This window comes from Rhinolophus sinicus, linkage group LG15 (genome assembly GCF_036562045.2).
Source record: "Rhinolophus sinicus isolate RSC01 linkage group LG15, ASM3656204v1, whole genome shotgun sequence".
Lineage (NCBI taxonomy): Eukaryota > Metazoa > Chordata > Mammalia > Chiroptera > Rhinolophidae > Rhinolophus > Rhinolophus sinicus.
Window position 1 is genome coordinate 18073357 of NC_133764.1, and position 21178 is coordinate 18094534.

Below are 21178 nucleotides of genomic sequence, written 5' to 3' on the forward strand. Positions count from 1 at the left end.
AGGAAAACTATTCCCCTTACTCAGTCTTCACCTCATTAAGATGTTCTGTCCAAAGGAGATTAGGAAAGTGCTTCTGAAAAATGCTGCTAAATCAACAGGGTGGAGATAAAAACCATCCTGTCTCTCTCAGCAGTGACTTGGCTGGTTGCAAGTAATATTGATCAGTGCAAATCTGGCAATCTTTCTCTTCATACCTCTTTTCTAACAACACTCCCATTTGATTCTGTGTTAGTGGCAAGAGTACAATAGAAACAGCTTCACATTCTTCGCTGAAATAAGAGATACCAGGTATTTTGGCTGAATATTTGGAAAGGACATCTTGATATATATATACATACATACATATATATATATTAGGTCATGGCATTGAGGTCAAAGCCTCACCCCCCAGGAACTTTTCCCAGACACACTGAAAAACCAGGAGACAAAAAGTCAGGGGTCATTTATTAGCAATGGTGTTACAATAATATTTACTTTCTCCAATAGTATTGGGAATTACCATATTTTTGATTTGGCAAATATTTAACATTTTCTTACTTATGGCCATGACATACAAAATGAATAAAACTTACAAGTAATGTTTCTGTCTAAAAATTCTCACTTCATTAATCTGTTGGAAGGGAAATCGTGCCCCAACAGATGGCGACCGAGTACAGGTACCCGCCTTCTCCTTTTACCTGTTTATGAGGACCCCTGAGTATGTGTGCCTTAGCGCCTTCACAAGCCGTCCTCATTGCTTCCAGTGATGGTGTGCCCAAGAGATCCGTAATCAAATCCAACTACAAGGAAACATAACGTACAGATGGATAATAAACTCAGGAAAACAACTTTTCTTTAGAGATGAGGACCAAATTTGGGGGAAATGAACTTTAAGGCGAAAACCCCAGAAAAATGTTTATTAGGAACCCATGTGACAGAAACACAGAAAATATGTTTTGGCAAGCACGGCGTTCTAAGGCTATAGTGCTTCAGGAGTCTGCATCTACCTGCCCTGTGTCTTGATACTGTAGCATCCAGGGTCCTTGCTGAGGTGAACTGCTCTTTCACTGATGGCTAATGACTGTTATTTTCAAACAGTTAATGAACAGGTTCTGATGCTTCACACGGATTCATGCTCCTCCAGGAGCTAACCCACCAATCAGGAAGCTGCGATTTAGTAAATACCCAGAACATTCATAGCTGAAATTAAACCTAAGCCATCAACGTTGGGGCTAGTTATACACCCTTTACATTCTAGTTACTCTAGAAATCTCTTACACTAACAGGAAACTCTGGGACTTAGAATCTAATAATGACAGTGCATAAGGCCACATTTAGTTAGCTGGGCACAATAAAAGAGACTGATAAAAACCAGTCTTCTCACAAATAAGTCTTTGTAAGTACCAAACTACCTTAATTTTCTGTTCTAACCTTATAACCTAATTAGCAATAACATTTCATTCAATTTCCTCCAGAATGGAAAATTCTTACCTAGAGAATACTTCTTTTCCTGGTGCTGGGGATGCCAAATAGAAAGCACTATTTTCTGCACTTGTCTAAACCGAGGGGTAACCATCATGATCACTGCCCTCCAGGATAATGGAGATATCTAAGTAGCTCGTTTTCCACAGAAGTAAAGATCTCTAAGCTTTTTGGGAAAAGTGTGTTGGTGATACTTTTGGACTTCTAATAAATCCCCTAAAGGCAGAAGGAAATGACTGGCTCATGAAAACAAATGGAAAACTTTCAGAAAGTTGCTTAAAATGGGTCCCACCTCTATGGATGAGAAACATTTTTATGATGTTTGCTGGTACTATATAGTACCTAGGGTATTTATTTCTCAAAGATACAAAGAAAATGCTACAGAAAAATAACTATTTCCGTTGACAAGTCAGATTCTTTTTCCATTCCAGATCTTGATTTCTTACCCCAAAATACACTGATGATAGATTTGAGTTCTCCTCCAGTGGCTACGTCAGACTGGCAAACTCAAGACCCATGTATTTCTCCAGAATCTGAGTTATCTGAACACCACTTATTCCAGTTGCTTCACCTTTTCCTTTATATATGGGGTGCCAAAACAATGTATACATGACTTGTATTCATCTTTTGTTATCAGTATATATTGAGTATTACAATTTTAATAGTTTTTTCCTTTCTTAAAATGTGTATACATTTTTTTTGGCACCCTCCGTATTCTTTTCAGGAACAAACTAAGACCCTTATTTAATATATAGGTTTTGAACAACCCCTTAAATTGTACTTAAGCTTTTCTGTATGGCAGCTTCTTACATCCAGATATGGTAGTTTTATAGGTAAGTCTGTTAAACTCTATTTTCTAAAGAAATTGAACAGTGAAATGGATACTGTCAACAGTACCCAACATTAGGTTATATATAATGATTTTTATCACTAGGATCAATTTTTAAGATGTAAACTTTAAAAAATTAAACTTTGAATATATAGTGGAGAAATAAATTTAAATGTTGATAACAGCATATACAATTTCTAATGTATCAGTGAACAATTCTTTGTAGAAAGGGCATTAAAGAAATGATTCCATTGTTGGTCAAGCGTTCAAATTACAAAGAATTATAAAGAATACAAAGATATATAATAGTTAAAGTGATCTTTTAAAATGTGATCAATCAAATCTTAATACTCCCTTGCTCACAACCTTCATATAGCTTTCCATTACATTTTGGAGAGAATAAAATCCAAAGTGCTTGTCAGGTGGCCATGGTCAGGCTCTTTCTCTCTCTTTGACCTTGTCTTGTACTTGCTCCTCCTGATCATGCCATCCTTTCAACGTGCCACACTGTTCCCGCCTCAGATGCTTTATTATGCTCGTTGTCCCTTTCCCCAGAACACTCTTCCCCAGTATCTTGCTCCCTCATTTCACTTGGGTCACCCTTCCAGTGCTATCCCCTCAGAGAACACTTGAGCACTGCTCTGCTTCATGATCATTCTCTATCCCTAACTTGCTTTAATTTTGCTTTCTTTTTTTTTTAAATAAATGTTATTGGGGAATATTGGGGAACAGTGTGTTTCTCCAGGGCCCATCAGCTCCAAGTTGTTGTCCTTCAATCTAGTTGTGGAGGGTGCAGCTCACTGGCTCATGTGGGAATCGAACCGGCAACCCAGTCGTTTAGAGCTCGTGCTCTAACCAACTGAGCCACCTCGTTTAATTTTTCTTCATAGAACTTATCATTACTTGGGATTATATTTATTTGTACACTTATTTATTTTCTGTCATGTGAAAGTTTCACAAAGGCAGGAACTAACTTTGCCTTTACTGCTGTACCCCCAGTATCCCAGCACACCACCCCCGTCATAACGGTTAGCACTCGCTGAATACTCCCTGTGTGTCAGGTCTTATGTTCCGCTTTACTACTTTATTTAATCTGCACAACAATCCTCAGAACAGTTTAACTTGCCCAAGATTTAACAGATGGTAGGTGGCAGAGCTAGGATTTGAACCCACCAATTTGATTCTACAGCCTGAGCTCATCATTGTTATGTTATTTTCATGCAAGTCTTACTGTTAAAATTTATGAATAAAAAATACTTAGAAATGATCCTAAGAAAACATGTGTAGCAATAAATTAGCTACAAAGGCAGACAATGAAAATATCATGAATGGCTTCCCAAAGCTACATTTTAATCAGCTTCTGATGTTCTCTGCCATATTTAAACATTTTAGCCCAATAATGTAGGTTAGAAACGTTTCTAAATGTTCAGATTGAAAGAAACCAACACTCAAAATTTATATTCTAAATACAAAGCATAAGTTACCTTACTTAAGTCACCAAATACATTTTCAAGTCAGACTCACTCAGTTAGAAAGAACAGAGGTTCTCTAACAACTGAAGTTCATACCTGTGCAAACTGTTGCAGCAGGGTCTGCTGCTATGCATCGGTGCCTGTAATAAAGTCAACACACCCGCTAAGAGCTCCGAAGTTATAAAATGAATCTCTCTGTAATCTTCAACTTCATAAATTTCTGAATTTTAAGTGAACTTGAATTTGCTAAAAGCAGTTCAGACAGTACAATGAAGAAGCCCAAAGACATGTGTGCAAAATGGTTTTTCCTTGAAATTTGTAATAGAATTGAAAGCTTCTAAAGCTTAAGGTGATATCATACCTGCTGAATGGGACTCTGTGCCTGAAACAGTATTCTTCGTCCTAGTAGTTCTGCAAAGATGCATCCAACAGACCAGATGTCAATAGCATTGCTGTAATGACGGCTGCCCATCAGGATTTCCGGAGCCCGATAATACTGAGTAACAACTTCCTGAGTCATATGACGAGATTCATCTAATTCTTCCACTCTGGCCAATCCAAAATCACAAATCTAAATAGAAAAGATTATCGACATATTGTCAAGCCGACAAATGGAGAAGCAAAACAAAACCGCAAAAAACCAAAATCTTGATAGACCTCTGAACTTTGAAGTTTTCAATGGTGCAGGTAGAGAATATTTGTGTCAATATGTAATTTGATCTTATTTGGATGAGAGGGAAGAAAAGTCTCAAACTTTCACATTTCTATATAAAGCGATGTATTATAAAATATGCTTCTCACCTTTAATCTGTTTTTAATTGACAACTAAACCAAAAAAAAACCAAAACAAACCCAAAACAGCTAAACGCATATTTCTAGGTTTCTAAAACCCAAGATATCTATTTTCAAGACTGGCTCATCGAGGAAGATATTTAAAAAAAAAAAAAGTGTATGTTGAAGACCTCTTAAGCTATGTTCACTATCTTTATGGAATATAGGTTAATAAAATTTCTTTAAAGCTATGGGTTTCAAACAGTCCTGCTGAATTCAGTTCTGAGGAGATACTTCAGGAGCTCCATAAACACTGTACCAAAACTTCACCTGTATCAGCTATCTGTTTAAAATATTAACTCACATTCAAATATGTGAATATGTCATAATGTAGCACACTGTAGAATACAAGTGCTACTAGGTTCATTCATTTCTTCACGCCATAAATATTTAATTGAACACTTGTATGTTTTAGACAGTATGCTAGAAGCTGAAGACATAACAGTAAATGAGAAAGACTAATTTATATGCAGATGTAAGAATAAATCTTTTTTTGCTATTTGTGTTTAACTGAAAAGACTGCTGAGATTGCAAGGTGAGCTGTTAGTAAATAGCTACAGCAACATTTGCTTATTTTCAGGAATTAAAATTTTCTTCATATCGGGCAACCAAAACACTGGGAGCATTGAAGATGAGATAAGAGAGTAATGGCCATGGAAGCTCCAGTGTTCTCAATGATTAACTTTATGAATCAATATTCTAAGTGACAAAATAACATTTTTTATCTGTTTTCTAGTAACTAAGTTGAGGTCCCAACATAAGATTTTATTTGGAAAAAAATGGGTCTGGCAACTTACAAAAGTTTGAAAACCACTGCTTTAAAGAAAACAAGTTTTACCACTAATTTTTGTCAATCTTCTCAGACTTTAGTTTACTATGTCTGGTCACATTAAATGAATTCATGATTGTATGTGGAGATATTAAAATCCTCTCAAGGGCTAGAGTTCAACAACACATTATATTTTACAATGTATTACTTGGCCATGAATTTTTAGCATATCTTTTAAAAGAAAATAAGACCAAAGAAAACAACTTACACCCACTTTCCTATATCTTATGAGTGTGTATGTGTATATATGTATGTATATCTGTGTGTGTGTATATATACACACATATTATACATATATACATATAGAATATATGTGTGTGTGTATATATATATATATACACACATATATATTATGTAAAATACCACCCACCCAACTAAAAATGTTTCTGTTATAAAGCAAGTCCTTTGTTAAAAACATCAGTCTGAGCAGGAGCCATTTTTTGGCAAGTTACATGGAAGACAAGCTACACTCAAAGTAAAAAGCTTGTATGATTAGATAACTAAAAAAAAATACTGAGATTCCCAGCAAAATTATCCATTTTGTGCATAATGAGAAACAAAATATATTCACAATATGAAAGGATACTAATGTAAAGGAAATGTCTTATCATAATTATTTTCGATGAATTTGTACATTTGAGAAGAGAGCAATGTTGTAGCCTGGCACTCTACTGTGGTGTTTGAAAGTTGGCCACTAAGACGAGTCAAAGGGGCAGAGCAAAATTTCAATTTGTTCTGATCTGTGTGTTGTTTATTCATGAACGACATTTTCCTTTAGTTATTCATGTAGCCAGAGGTACCAATACCATAACAGACGATTTGGAAAATGGACTTCAAGCAGTTAATGGCATCAAGCATGACAAGTTCTACATAAAGTGCTTTGTGAAGTTCTCCAACCAGAAACTGAAATCAGAAAAAATTGGCTTGAATTGTCATAAAACTGATTTGGTCTCAGTGGGACAAAGAATTCCTGCCTATAAGGTTTTTAGTTTTTTAAAAATTTAAATAGGTTATGGGGATAGGTTGCATCTTTCAAAAGTGGTAAGGTAGCGTGGGAATGAACTCAATGAAGGAATATTTACATCAGTGGATTCTGGGGACAATTAGTTTCTCTGTGGAAACAAAAGACTGAATTACAATATTAGTTGTTTTCAGGTAAAATATGAAAAATAGGTTTTTAATCTTTTAGAGTTAAAACAGGAACAAAATTCTTGAAGCAATATAGAGACTTTTTATTCAAAGCAGCATAACATATCAGCTTTTAAAGAAAACTAGCCCACAGTTTAAAGAAAGCACTTAAAATAAAAAAATTAAATTCATTTATATATTTGGTTTTAATGTTTAGTCTAACTGCCAACGAGCTAATAACCAGTCTGATTACTTTTATTTTTAATTAATTATTCATTTTAATTTGAAAATTATACTACTTGACATACAATATTATATTAGCTTTGGGTGTACAATGTAGCGATTCAACAATTATGTATCTTGTGAAGTGATCACCATGATAAGTCTAGTAACCATCTGCCACCATGCAAAGTTATTAAGGTACTATTGACTATATTCCCTATGCTGTACATTAGGTCCTCATGATATTTTTTTTAGAAAATTTTTATGAGTTTATTTGAGTCCAACTGATGACAACTGACGGGGAGCAGGATCTCAAATGCTCTCCTCATGATTTATTTTATAACTGGAAGTTTGTACCTCTTAATACCCTTCACCTTTATTTCCCCACCCCCCATTGATTACTTTTAAAGTAGAAAACATTTTAAAAAGTTTTCCTTTTCAAATATATCAGTTAAAATGTTAAGATTTTTCATTTACGGTAGACTGAAACACCATGTAATACTGTAGCCACTCATAAAACAAGTGGAATTTTAATTTTCTCACACAGAGATGACACAGGAAGGCCCTTTTTTCTAATGTCTATGATGGGGAAAAATATGATGGACCTCTCACTATTAAGGAGTTCTGCTAATACATACCTCTATTAGAGGTGGGGAAATGCACATGTGTGGATTTTGCTATTTGTGAGTCACTCTAACAAAAAACAATGGGGTGGGGTTGGTACTGGAGGAAAAGTAAAATGGAAATGGATGACCTGAGATTTTGAAGCTATTAACTATATCCTGTAATCAATTCCCCTTCAGAGGAATAACTAAGGATTGACTAGTATATATTGTGGAAATACATTTGACCCCTTTCTGGCTTAGTATTTTCACTTTTAAATGTTTCCACTTCCCTACTTTTGCTACATCAGTCAAACAGCACATAAAAATGTTAATCGTGTAAAAACAGTCTTCTTAAAAGCAGTACTTCATTCTCATATAAATAGAAGCTAACCAGTCTTTCAAAATTTCTTCTGATATACACTTCCTTCAATAATGGAACAATCTGAAAAGAAATCGCCTCCTCTATTCTTGTTTCTAGTCACACTGTAATTCCAATTTCAGTGTTTCCAAACATATGAAAAATATCATGAAAAATCCACAAGCCAATACTACAAATTAGTTACTATGGTCATGACTAGTGATATTGCTAGAGAAAACTGGGTTCTTTAATTTTTGGTCAAGAAATGAAAACAAAATGAAAAACCTGCCTTGACATTCTGATTTTTTTCTTAGATATGTAAAAAACCCAAAAAGCTACCTTTAGAACACAATTGCTGTTCACAAGGAGATTCCCTGGCTTAATGTCTCGATGTAAAATGCCAGCTGAATGGAGATATTTCAAACCTGAAATAACAAACAAGATTTAATTGCAGATATGTAATTCCTTTTACTCAATCAGTGATTTGGGGAAAACCAGAGAAACAGAATACAGGATTTAAAATTGTTCCTTAAATAACTGCATAATAAACATCCTTGAAAGCTTGACAGTATAATTTTGCTACAGTAAAATAGTGTCATCAAAGGTTTATACAATATAGCGATAATGTCTATAATTAAAAAGATTCTTTAGGTTTAAGTACAGATAAGCTTTTCAGGCACTGGAGTTAAGGTTGACCATACCAATATCCTCGAATTACTCGTAAGTGAGGCTAGTGGAGCTTTGCTATATATACTTTCAACCTGTGATCCTGAGCCTGCTCCAACAAAATAGTTCCCGTTAATCAACAGGGAATCTTTTTTCTGGGACAGGCATTCATTGATGTGACAGAATTCAGAAAATTGCCCAGGTTTATTGCTAATATTCTCCACAACTGAGAATCAACATGATAATTACTTTCAAAATACTTTCGACATCTTAAAAGACTGGGGGTGGGGGCTTTAGCGCTGCTAGATAAACGTCACAGCTTCAAGGCTGTCTTTTAAATAAAATATAGCAACAAACCATATTTTTTACAAATGTAAAAAAGATTTAATATCCAATATTTTCTCTCTACCCTCCACCCAATCACTAAATATCAACAATCTATGGAAAGTGAACTTTCTAGTTTTTATGTATACGTGTTTTAATCCTTTTGGCAGATGGTTTTCAATTTTTATAAAGAATGTCTTAATCCTATGAATCTTGGGGAGGGGAATATTTTTCTATGTCAGAAAGCTGTTTCGGCTTTAAACAATTCTTCATCTGTAATAGCAAAATTCTGAAGGACACACCCAATGTCCAGGAAGAACTCCAATGATGTCTGCCCAAATTGCTTCTCTATCAAGTCAGTCCTCTTTAATGAGCCAGACTGGAGATTTAGCTGGTTGTTTCTATCAGTCTCATCCAGGCTTTGGCTTTAAGAACCATTCTGTTTTTCTAGAGTTGGACTCAGGTATGCCAGCCAACACTCTAACCAGGCCCACCTACTGCTGGCTTGAAGGAAGGACCACATGCACAGGAAACACAGTTCCTTTTCCACTTGGTGATCTCCTAAATCATCGCTGCTTGACAAACCATCTTGCTTATTTACCGCTGTAGATTAACCCACTCAACTGCCGAATGAATTAGACAGGGCCTTCTATTTCATCACTGAAAATAAGAACCATGTGGCCAACCTTAAAAGCCTCTAATTTAACATCAAGTACAGAGATTATTAAATATACCTTGGACAAAAGAAAAAAAGTCTTTAGGGAAGAAGAAAGCCTTGGAAGGTCAGATTAGTTAAAAGTTCAAATGAAAAGCAAAGCAAAACATTTCATTTATACAGCGACAGTACCTTTTTCTTCATCAAGAAAATCTTACCTCGCAAAATCTGATAAAGAAAAACTTTGACATGATCTGAGCTGAGTGGTTGAGGAGAGACGATAATTTTATGTAGGTCACTCTGCATCAATTCTGTGACAACATATCTTGAGGATAACGTTAAGGAGAGTTCAGAGAATTCTGCCCCTAATGCCCTCAAAGTAGGCACTAGGTATAAAGATTAACTTGCATTCTTAAGGCTGGAAAAAGCTTACGAAAAAACAAACAAACTTCTAGACAGTGTAATAGAGGTGAGAAGCCAGCCCTCAGAAGATGAAACACTGCCAAAATTAGAGCATATACTGTTTAAAAGTTAGTGGAGTAAACAACCAAGTGACTTCTCTATACTCCGTGTTACAAAAGGGAAAATAAGGGTAGTTTTAAATAAATCAGGCCAGGAAGAGTGTAAAGACCAAACAGTCTCAGGGTTTATTCAGACATATTATTGGAGGGTCCTCTGAGAGTTGGTGGTCTCACCCTCGGCCACCATGACACCAATGGAAAAGATGACAATTTACCTATCAACTGTGGCTCAATGTACTTTATAAAGTACGGTAGTCCGAAAAACATGTAAAATGGTTAGTTCAAATCCAAGTCTCTACAATCCTAATAATTCTTTTATTACTTAACTTTTTATATATTTTGCCCTTACTAAACTTTAAGTTTCCTATGCTTTGTACTGTGTTATACTCTCAGGGTTTTGCTCAATCAACCAACACATGGCAGATGAACTCTTGCAGAGGTAATGTCTTTTGCTATATCTAGAATAGGACAGAGTTAGGTCTTAGCCTGCCCGCAGTCAAGAACTACTCACTAAGTTTGGGTGAATTCTATGATTTAAGTGAAGTCGTGCACTGCTCAACAATGGAGATACTTTCTGAGAAATGCATCATGAGGCGATTTCATCGTGCGACTATCAGAGTGTATTTACACAAACCTAGATGGTACAGCCTCCTAGACCTAGGCTATGATAGTGTGTGTATATATATCCTATTACTCCTAGGCTACAAACCTGTACACCATGTTACTGTATTAAATACCGTAGGAAACTAACACTATGGTAAGTATTTGTATTCCTAAACATAGAAAACATACAGTAAAAATATGGTACATAAGATAAAGAACTTGTATAGGGCACTTACCATGAATGGAGCTGGCAGGACGGGAAGTTGCTCTGGGTGAGTCAGTGAGTGAGCAGTGAGGGAGTGTGAAGGCCTAGGACATCGCTGTATACGAAGACTACATTAAATTTATAAAAAAATATTTTTTTCTTCAATAACAAATTAACCTTAGCTTACTGTTCTTTTACTTTATAAACTGAAGTTTAAAAAAAACTTTTCAACTCTTTCATAATAACATTTAGCTTAAGTTACAAACACATTGTACAGCTGGACAAAAATTGTTTTTCTTTATATACTTGACAAGGTTTTTTTGTTTTTAAGATTTTTAATTTTTAAAAATCTTTTTTGTTAAAAATTAAGACACAGATACACACATTAGCCTACGTGCATAGGCTAATATGCCCATATAGGGTCAGGGTGAGGGTCATCAATATTTCTGTCTTCCACCTCCACATCTTATCCCACTGAAAGGTCTCCAGGGGCAATGACACGAATGGAGCTGTCATCTCTTAGGATAAAGGACCTGTCTGAGGCTCTTCTTGAGGAGGTTTCACGCTTTTCAGAAATATGTCTGTGGTGGTTTGCTTAGTTGCTTTTTTTCATCACAGATTTGCTTGTAAGCAGGTAATGTGCCATGAACACTGCTCTTTACTAGTGTATTTGCGCTGGCATTTTCCTCCACGATCAGCTTATCTAGAGTTTCCAAAAATTCTTCAGCTGCCTTCACATCAGCACTTGCAGACTCACCAATGACTTTCATATTACGTAGTGAACAACGACTCTCTAATCATTTAAACCACCCAGAGCTAGCAGTAAATTCAACATTGTAGTCAGGTCCAGCCTTTTCTTTCAACATCGCAAGCAAACTTTTTGCTCTGGCCGTGATCGTCATGGTGGTTAGAGGGATATGCTCTTGTGTCTGGTTTTCAATCCAGCTCATTAGAAGTTTCTCCACATCTGATATGGGACCTTCTCGCATTTTTGTTAGTCCAGTTGCCTTCAATGAAGCAGATCCTTTAACAGCTTCCATCACTTTGTTCTTGTTCTTGAAGATCGCAGCTATGGTGGAATGGGACATGCCTGACTGGTGAGCAATAATCACCACTCATTTTCCATCTTTACAATCCTTAATCACTTTTAATTTTGTTTCCAGGACAATCACTTGACATGGCCTCTCACTGGCAACTAGCAATGCATTTTGTACACTTAGGGGCCATGATGAATAAAACAACACAAGATTAAATCAAGCACAAGAGAAAATGATGCAACCAAAAACTGCGGTAAACATGAGAGGTATGAGGCCGCTACTGGCATAACACAGCATACTGTCTAACAGCAACTTTTTTTTTAACAAGTCGAAAGTACACTCTGAAAATATAGTAAATACATAAACCAGTATCACAGTTGTTTATCATCATTATCAAGAATCATGTGCTGTACGTAATTGTATTGTACTATGCTTTACCACGACTGGCAGTGCAGGTTGGTTTACACCAGAATCACCACAAACACGTGAGTAATGTGTTGTGCCACATTATGATGGTTATGATGTCACTAGACAATAGTTTTTCAGCTCCACTATAATCTTACAGGATGACTTGTCTTATATGTGGTCCACTGTTGACTGAAACATGTTACATGGCACATGACTGAATTAAAAGAAAATTCTATTGGTTCTATCAAAATTTAGCCATAGAATTTGACGTCTTAGCATGTCAGCTGTTACCACACTGGCCCAAGACCCCTACATTTCTAAAATACAGCAGTCAGAATAAATTTTTTACTGTTATGTTTTTATTTTGTCTATATATTGACAGTACTTTATTATTTAGAAAACATAATTTTTAAGGTTCTTACGCTCGTAGGGATGATTTTTTATCTAGGTTTTATTAATCAAATTCTCTCCAAAGAAATACATTCTACTTCATAATGAAGATTAGTGAGGAAATGAGATTTGGCATGTAGAACTTCTTCTTATAGGACAGTATAGAATGTTACAATCATTCTATAAAATGATACACGTCATCCAGGTTAGATTTAGTTTTGCTTCTTAACAGTTTAAAACTTTTTTCTTAAAAATTTTCAAACACACAGAAAACTTGAAAGAATTAAAGTGATCAAACACACGCACACACACACACCACCACCACCATCACCACCACCACCACCACCTAGATTCTACACTTAATATTTTGCCGTATTTGTTTTAGCACACATTTATCCATGGCTCTTTCCATTCATCAATTCATCTTATTTTGTGTATGCAATCCACAGAACAATCTTATAGAATAAAAGTCAGATTACATCCTTCTTCTGCAAAAGCTTCCCATTTCATTTAGAGTAAAAGTCAAAGACCTAAAAATGTCTGTACAGGGCCGTAATTGATTGGGCCTTCTTCTCTGACCTCCTCTCCTATCACTTCCTTCCTTGTTATTAGTTGAACACGCTAGATACCCTCTGCCCTTAGGTCTTTGCTCTAGCTGTTTCCTGCGCCTGGATTGTGCTTCCCCAGATATCTACTTGGTTAACTCTTTCACCTCCTCTGTGTTTTTACTTGAATCTTATTTTTCAAATGAGGCCTTACAGGACCACTCTAATACTGTGTCCTACACACCTTATCCAATTGCTACCCCCTTGCACAGCTCTACTTTTTCTTTTAATACTTATCCTATGTAATTTACTTATTATGTTTATTGTTTGTCTCCCCACCCTGCTCCATGAGGGCAAAGGTTTTTGTCCGTTTCATTCACAAGTTTATCTCAAATTCTCAGAAACAATGCCTGCATATAGTAAGTCCCTGTAAATATCTGTTGAATGAATGAATTATTATTGAGCACCTACTAGGTACTAGCCACTCTACTAAGTATTTAAAATATATCATCTCATCTAATTTTCATGACAATCTTACAAAGTAGAAGTTCAATCTTCAATTACAAATGAGGAAATTTAGGCTAACAGAAGGCAAGTAACCTGCCTACGGTTACATAGCAGTGAAATTTAGATTTTACTACGTTTAAAATTGTTTCAATGGCCCCACACAATTTCAGATTTTATATTGTTATATTTTTAAAAACCGTAATAAAATATACTAAATGTTCACTGTATTCTTTATAGAATTTCAGTTAATAAATGCAGAAGCTATGATAGGTTAGGGGGAAAAAATCGCTGTTTTTTAACCTCTATTATCACACATGTAGGCACCAATTATCAATGGCTGCTAAAACCACTTGAAAGGGATGAGATTGACATCACCTCGACCCACCACTTAATCTTAATAGCACTTAATGTGGGACAAGATATTATGTCCCTATGATATGCACACCACTGCTTAGAAAGTACTCATCTCTAAAAGAACCTTAATATAATCAATCCTCTAGCTCTAATGACCAGTTTACTAGAAATATGAGAAATAAAAACCCAAAAGTCACAATGAAGAAGCAATCCGCCAAACACACAATGTTGATCATTCTTGGAAAAAATCTCTCTAACAAATCAATGGGGAAAAAAGGTGTCTGACGGAAAGGGAAGGTAGAAATGCATGTTTTTAAGATCCTTATCAGTTAGAAATGCATATTTAAGTATTTATAGGTAAAATAATGTGATGTTTGGAATCTACTTTAAAATACTCTAGCCCTCCTTTCCCTCCCTTCTCAATAAAAAAGGATAGAGAAAATGAGATTGGCAAAATGATTAATAATTGTTGAAGCTGGGTATCGGGTATATGGTAGTTATTATACTATTGTCTCTACTCCTGTGTATTTTTGAAAATTTCCAAAATAGTTTCAAAAATATCCTCCATGGTAGAAAACTAGAGAAATGCAAAGAAGCCAAAGAATATAAACACTACCCAGAATCCTACCTCTTTGAATTAACCTATATATGTATAACGTCTGCATGAAAATGTTGTGTGCATATATATGTATATTTAAAATTGGAATTATAATATACACATAGCTTTGCTGCCTGTTCTCTTAACTTAAAATATAAGCATTATACCATTATTAAATATTCTAATAAAGCAAAATTTTTATGACTGTATAGTGTTCTAATGTATGGATATTACAATTCATTTAACCAATCGGTCATTGTTGAAAATCCAAGTTATCTTAATTTAAAAAAACTATTTTGAATAACCCTGAGATAAACATTATATACCGTGTTTCCCTGAAAGTAAGTCCGGGTCTTATATTAAGGTTTGCTCCAAAAGACGCATTAGGGCTTATGTTCCGGGGATGGCATCCTGAAAAATCATGCTAGGGCTTATTTTTCTGGTTAGGTCTTATTTTGGGGGAAACATGGTGTGTGTGTGTGTGTGTGTGTGTATGGCTTCATGTGAATCTAATTATTTTCCTAACAATATATTCCTTGAAGTGGAATTATGGTGTCAAAGTAGATCATATATTACACACACACACACACATTCACACACACTGGGGGTGCCAAAAAAATGTACACATTTAAGAGATATCTATGTATTACTTTTCAAAATTGAATTAAATCATGGTAGCAATGTGTAGTATGATGTCTGCTCAAAAGATGCTGTTCATCCAACGGATTCCAGCGTCATTCATTGTATTACGATTTTAATACACTTTTTTGGCACCGTGTGTGTGTATACACACACACACACACACACACACATTTTAAGAAAGGAAAAAACTGTATTAAAATTGTAATACTCAATATATACCAGTAACAAAAGATGAATACAAGTCATGTTTGACTTTTGCAATTACAAGAGGTGCTCATAGTGGTTACCATCAGCATCTAGACACTTCTGATTAGTGAACTACTGCTTGAGCAATGTTGACCAGTGTCCACTTGTATACATTTTTTTGGCACCCCCATACACACACACACACACACACACACACAACACACACACAGCGGGTGCCAAAAAATGTATACACATTTTAAGAAAGGAAAAAACTGTATTAATATATATCAATAAGAAAAGATGAATACAAGTCATGTTTGACTTCTGCAATTACAAGAGGTACTCAAAGTGGTTACCAACAGCATCCAGACACTTCTGATTACGGTGAACTACCTGCTTTAACAATGTTGACCAAAGGTTAACATCTCCTAAAATGTGTATACATTTTTTTTGGCACCCCCAGTATATATATATATATATATATATACCCCAAGTATGTGTGTGTATACACACACACACACACACTATATTCACTTAAAACATCTTGTGAACATCTTTCCATGGTATATAATTCTTATCATTTTAAGTGCTTATGTAATTTTACATAATATATCAAGATATAAGCAATCCCCTACCACTGGACGCTTAGGTTATTATTGTTTGACAGTAATGTAGCTCTGTGGGAGGACTTAGAGCTTTAGAGTTCTGTTTCATGAGGGATCCTCAATTATGTATAGATCCTCTCTCTTGGATTAATCTATTTCTCCAGAGGACAGCCCTCCAAACTTCTGTTTTAGAAGGCACAGGCCAGATTGTCATGGTTCCATATGAGTGGGAGAAGGAACCAAAGACACCGTAGCTCCGTTCATGCTGTCTCCAGAGAATAAAGCTTTAGTCTTCTGCAGGACAGAAGCTCTGAACATATTATTTCTTACACAGGCTTGCAACCAATCCTATGTTTAGGCCTACCTGCATCCCTACTTTTTGAGATACTTGATGTCTCTAACTCCTGAGCTGTTCTGATGTTCTGTAGCAAGAACCAACCTGTTTCTGGGTTCTCACTACTGCCAGCATAGGTTTCTGCCTCTTTTAGTTTTTAACCTTTTACTGATATTTTAGGGGCACTGCAGGAAGGACTGAAAGATTTGTGTTCTATCAACTGTGTTTTCATGTTGAAAACTGTTTCTATGTTTATTGGCTACATATATGTGAGAGTATGAGAGAGAGAAAAAGAGAGTAAGAGACAGAGAGAGAGAGAGAGTGAGAGAGAGAGAGAGAGAATTATTCTTGTCCTTTGCTCAATTTTCTATTGGGGTGACAATTTTTACTTGTAAGAGTGCTTTACATATTAACCCTTAATGTCCTTATAAGATTAATGTAATCCTCAAATTATCAAGTTGAATTCATAGTGTTGATGCTTGAAAAACTTTGTTTTGATTTCTAAAAGGAAAAAACTGAGACAAAAGCCCCCAAAACAAAGAATAAGTATGAAATAATATCATATGCTTTCTTCTAATAGTGACTACATTTTCAAAGAAAGGGAAAAAGGAAAACACTGGCTGGCATGGGACCTGTTCTAACCAGGTATTTTATAAACAATTACTCATTTCAGGAAAGAAAGTTCTTACATTTAGCATTATGAAACATATGATTTCCAGATCAGGGTGTTGTTGACCCTAAACCAGCTGGATTTGAATCGAGAATTCTGGACCATTGCTGACCCACAAAAATAATAATTTCATAGAGTTCAACCTAAAATAGAGCAAAGTATTACCAGATATCAAAAAATTGAAAAGCAATGTGTTCCAAGTGAATATAGAGCATGATTTCAAATGGTACGTCAATTCTTCTATACTAAGACCACATACATATGTGCTTAATTTCTCTCACAAAATAATTTATTTCTCAAAATAGAAACCACCAGATAGTCCCTCTGCTAAACACAAATGACTAGATCACGTCACTGTCCTCAGGGTCTGTGAACTTGAAACACCTTTCATTCAACTTCGCGTTTTAATACTTAAGAAAGACGAGTTTAAGAGTGCTACTTTCATATCTCTGTTTCTTGAGATGACAGACTGGGTTAAAAAAGAATGGGGATTGGTTAGCAAACTCTTAATGGAACCAGAAAGTCCAGGGCAAAACCACAAAAAGCCCCTGTCCACCTTTACCATTTTGTTTATCTTTGTACAGAGATGGTTTCTCCTCCTCCAGTATCTTTTAAACATAAAAGACTGAACAATTTTAAATGTATGATTTTTACAAAGTAATTAGAACGGCCAATCCACAGGCATTACGTTTTGTCAAGCTTTAGTTTAGCAAAGTAAATTCTTCATTTTTCACTCCACAAGTAAAGCATTTTTTTTTCTTCACAGAAAACAAGCTAACAACCAGGCCGACCTTTTACAAATTTACTTGTCTGGAAAATACAATTCCTGAATTCGAAGATTTAACAATATAGGTACAGAAATTCAGAAGGAACACACACCACTTTATGAGAAGGTTTCTGCTTCGCTCTAGTACAAATCCCCTGAAGTCTCAATCCCCAGCATAATTTCTCCCAGATGTCTCAACTAGTTGCCATGCCAACTAAAGCAGCTTAAATTAAATGAGGGGCTGAAAAGGCACCTGCATCACTCCAGGTCTGTTGTGCATTAAATAAAGCTCTCTTGACAGGGACTCAGAGATGCCATTAACTTGAACAGCAGCTATCTGATTATTGTTTCTGAGTAATTTAATGAGGGTCTCCAAACAAGAGGAAAAACAGGGTACTCTTTCCATCTCCTGGTTTTTCTAAATGGGACAGCCCCTCCATAGCTGATGTACCCACTGGATCAACGACTCTGCTATGGCCTTTTAAGTTACCATTGGGTAAAGGTAAAATATAGGACCAAAGTTAGGATTTTCAGGAGAATATTAAAAGATCAACCATTTTGTCCTATTAAAACTTGTCATTAAAATCATGATCGTAAAAAAACACACTGTGCATGGTATGCCAACCTCAGAGTGATTTGAACAGCCCTGCTATAAAATAAATTGCTGCTGATTGCAGCAATTAGTTAAGTAGCTCCATGAAATATGGATTTCAAAAAGTACTGATTTGCTTCAGAAAAAAGAATGATGCAAATTAACAATTATAAATGTATGGGGGGTGGGGTGGAGCACGGCAGCGCTGATTCCTCTGGGGCCTGAGAGAAACAACTGTTTGTGTTGTTTTAAAGAGTTAATTTTTTTGGGGGAGGGGTAATATTGACGTTTTAGAAGCTTCTTTGTAACAGGGTAGAAACCAGTGCTTTTGCTGCTTTCTCAAATATTATTAATCACAGGGAAATATCACTTAATAGAAACACAAACTCAGGGCAGAGAAGTTCTTTTACCCAAGATCACGTTCCCAGTAGGTAAAAAGACAGAACTACCTCAGGTTCCCTGACTCCTAGTTCAGTGCTCTCTATACCCCACCCAACTGCTTCTTATAGAAGCTTGCCTACTATTCCCCTTTCTTAACCAAATATCACAGAATGCAGATTACTTTAAAATAAAGAAAAGCTGAATTACTTCTAATGATGTGCTATGAAGAGAAGAAAAAGAGAAAGGAAGCTCACTTTTTATTGAAGCTACGACGTGCCACTTTCCATGTCACCTCACTTAATCCTCATAGTATCTAACGTGTAACTCCACTAGGCTGGGAGAGGTTAAGCTGCTGACACAGAGCTTGGGTGCAAACCTAGGTTTGTAAAGATTCTGAGGTCTGACCCTTTCCATGAAATTCATGTGACTGACGTTACTTTCATGTTGCAAAAATCAGGTTTCAAGGAAAATTTAGAAACTTAATACTTCATTACACGATGCAGCTTTTAGAATCTCTCCCTTGCCATGTGTTTTCAAATGGGAAGCCACTCGCCATTTTTCAATATTCTGCTGTTCTAGGTACTGGAAATGCAGTGGTTTATAAGAGTGTCCCTGCCCTCACTGAGTTTATAGCCTAACAAGGGAGATGAACAATTAAACAAGCAATTACAATACAGTCACTCAAAGATTACAACAATATTATGGTTGTTAATCTCATAAAGCCCCTTAGACGCTGCTTTGGAATTGAATACGCCAGATTTGCCCTCAGATAAGCCAACAAAAATAAAAGCAACAAAAAGCACAACCACGAGATATTCTTCTAACGAGATAAATCTCTAAGTTATTAGAATTGCTAAATTCTAGTAATTATAGAGATTTAAACCTTTAAACATGTAAGAAACCATCAAGATTTATTCAGCTCCTACTGAATTTCTAAATTACAGGCACATTCTAATTGGTAATTTACCTGTATCTGTAAAAACATATATACTTGCATTTGGTTTTCTAAAATGGTTCACCTTAAAAATTAAAAAAACAAAACACATGAGAAATAATAAAAATAAAAGCAATTAACATTTACTGAGTTCTCACTATGGGCCAGGCACTTTCTAAGTACTTTATATGAATTACCTCAATGAATTCTCACAAGCGGTAGGTTATTCTAAAGAACTAATTGTTCTCTTTTTGAGTTTTAGTCTTTCCTCTTGGAAGGAAATGAATCCAAAGTAACTGCCCAAATCCACATAAGTACTCTTCTTCATTTCTTCTATAACCTGAATTGTAGTCTTCATTCTGTCACTACCAGGCCACAACCTCAAATAAGAAATAATCCCACAGTTTGCAGAGGAATTATCTCAGTTTACTGAAAAGTATTTTTGAGGCTACTTTGTACCACTTTTAACAGGTCCCCTCATTTAATCCTCATAACAACCTGGGACTATTCCCACGTAACAGATCTAGACTGGAGGTGAAGAAATGTCAGGTTGAAGGCCAAGTAATGATACTCCTCTTGTCAACAACTGAAAAATAATACAAAGGTTAAAAAAACCATACGGGCAAGTTTTTCTACCTCGTTCTCTCTGTTGCCTTCCACCTGCTGAGCATTCACTTTCTTCAAGTTGTATTCCTTTCACCCTTCTTTAGTCAAATTACAAAGCTAAAATTGACAAATAAACACTTTCCTGTATCTATGAATCATATATGCTTACTTGAATAGCTTCAGATTCCCTATTATTATTTTTTTAATAGATGAGAATTTAAAAAATTACCACGTGTCTGTATAATAGGGACCCCCTGCTTTGTGTGTGGTAGGATGGAGGGTAGGACTAGTAGCCCTTGAAATTGGAAAAAAAAAGAAAAAAAAAGAAAGTCCGAACTAGAGATTGCTGGTAATATAGGACAGGTCTTTGGTGGAATGTCTAAGTTGAAAACATAAGTTTGGGAAATCATTACATATGGTAATAAACAATAATTTCTAGTTTTTTTACAAAATGAAATCTGCCACAGATGGGGTATTCATTTTGCTTTTGATTATAATCTTCTTTTTTCTTTGCACAAAGTTTTTCATCTATTAAAAATATTTTTTCATTTCTTTCCTTCTATTTTGAAAATCTGGATATTGAAATTATGGTAGCATGTCACCATTAATGGGGTATAAATTCAACTTTAATGACATGACACTCTTCAGAATAAGGCACACCAGGATTCATTCTGTATAATAAGGAACACGAGAGTTGTCAGTGCACAGTCCCCAACATAACATGCAGGAGACCTGCCAGAGGAAGACAATGTGTTCAGGTAGGACAGAGTTTGAAACATGAAAAAACAAAAATAAGGAATCTTCTGAGGATCAAAGAAACAAGGTGGGAATATATTAGATATACCAGAAAGGCAGAGAAAAAGAGAGGGCTGTTTGGAATTTTAAAGTTTTGTACAATTTTCTTTGATGCAAAA

The 21178-nt window shown here is 35.6% G+C and overlaps 1 protein-coding gene across 1 annotated transcript in view; it reads right to left on the bottom strand.

Annotated features, from left to right (window-relative positions):
• NLK (nemo like kinase) overlaps nucleotides 1-21178 on the bottom strand; it is a 143581-nt gene that overhangs the window by 17427 nt on the left and 104976 nt on the right. Inside the window, exons 4-7 of the mRNA XM_019731400.2 lie at nucleotides 9599-9705; nucleotides 8075-8160; nucleotides 4124-4333; nucleotides 678-779 (exon numbers count right to left, since the gene is read on the bottom strand). Of these exons, the coding sequence (XP_019586959.1) occupies nucleotides 678-779; nucleotides 4124-4333; nucleotides 8075-8160; nucleotides 9599-9705 (505 nt within the window). The remainder of the gene's footprint in view (nucleotides 1-677; nucleotides 780-4123; nucleotides 4334-8074; nucleotides 8161-9598; nucleotides 9706-21178) is intronic.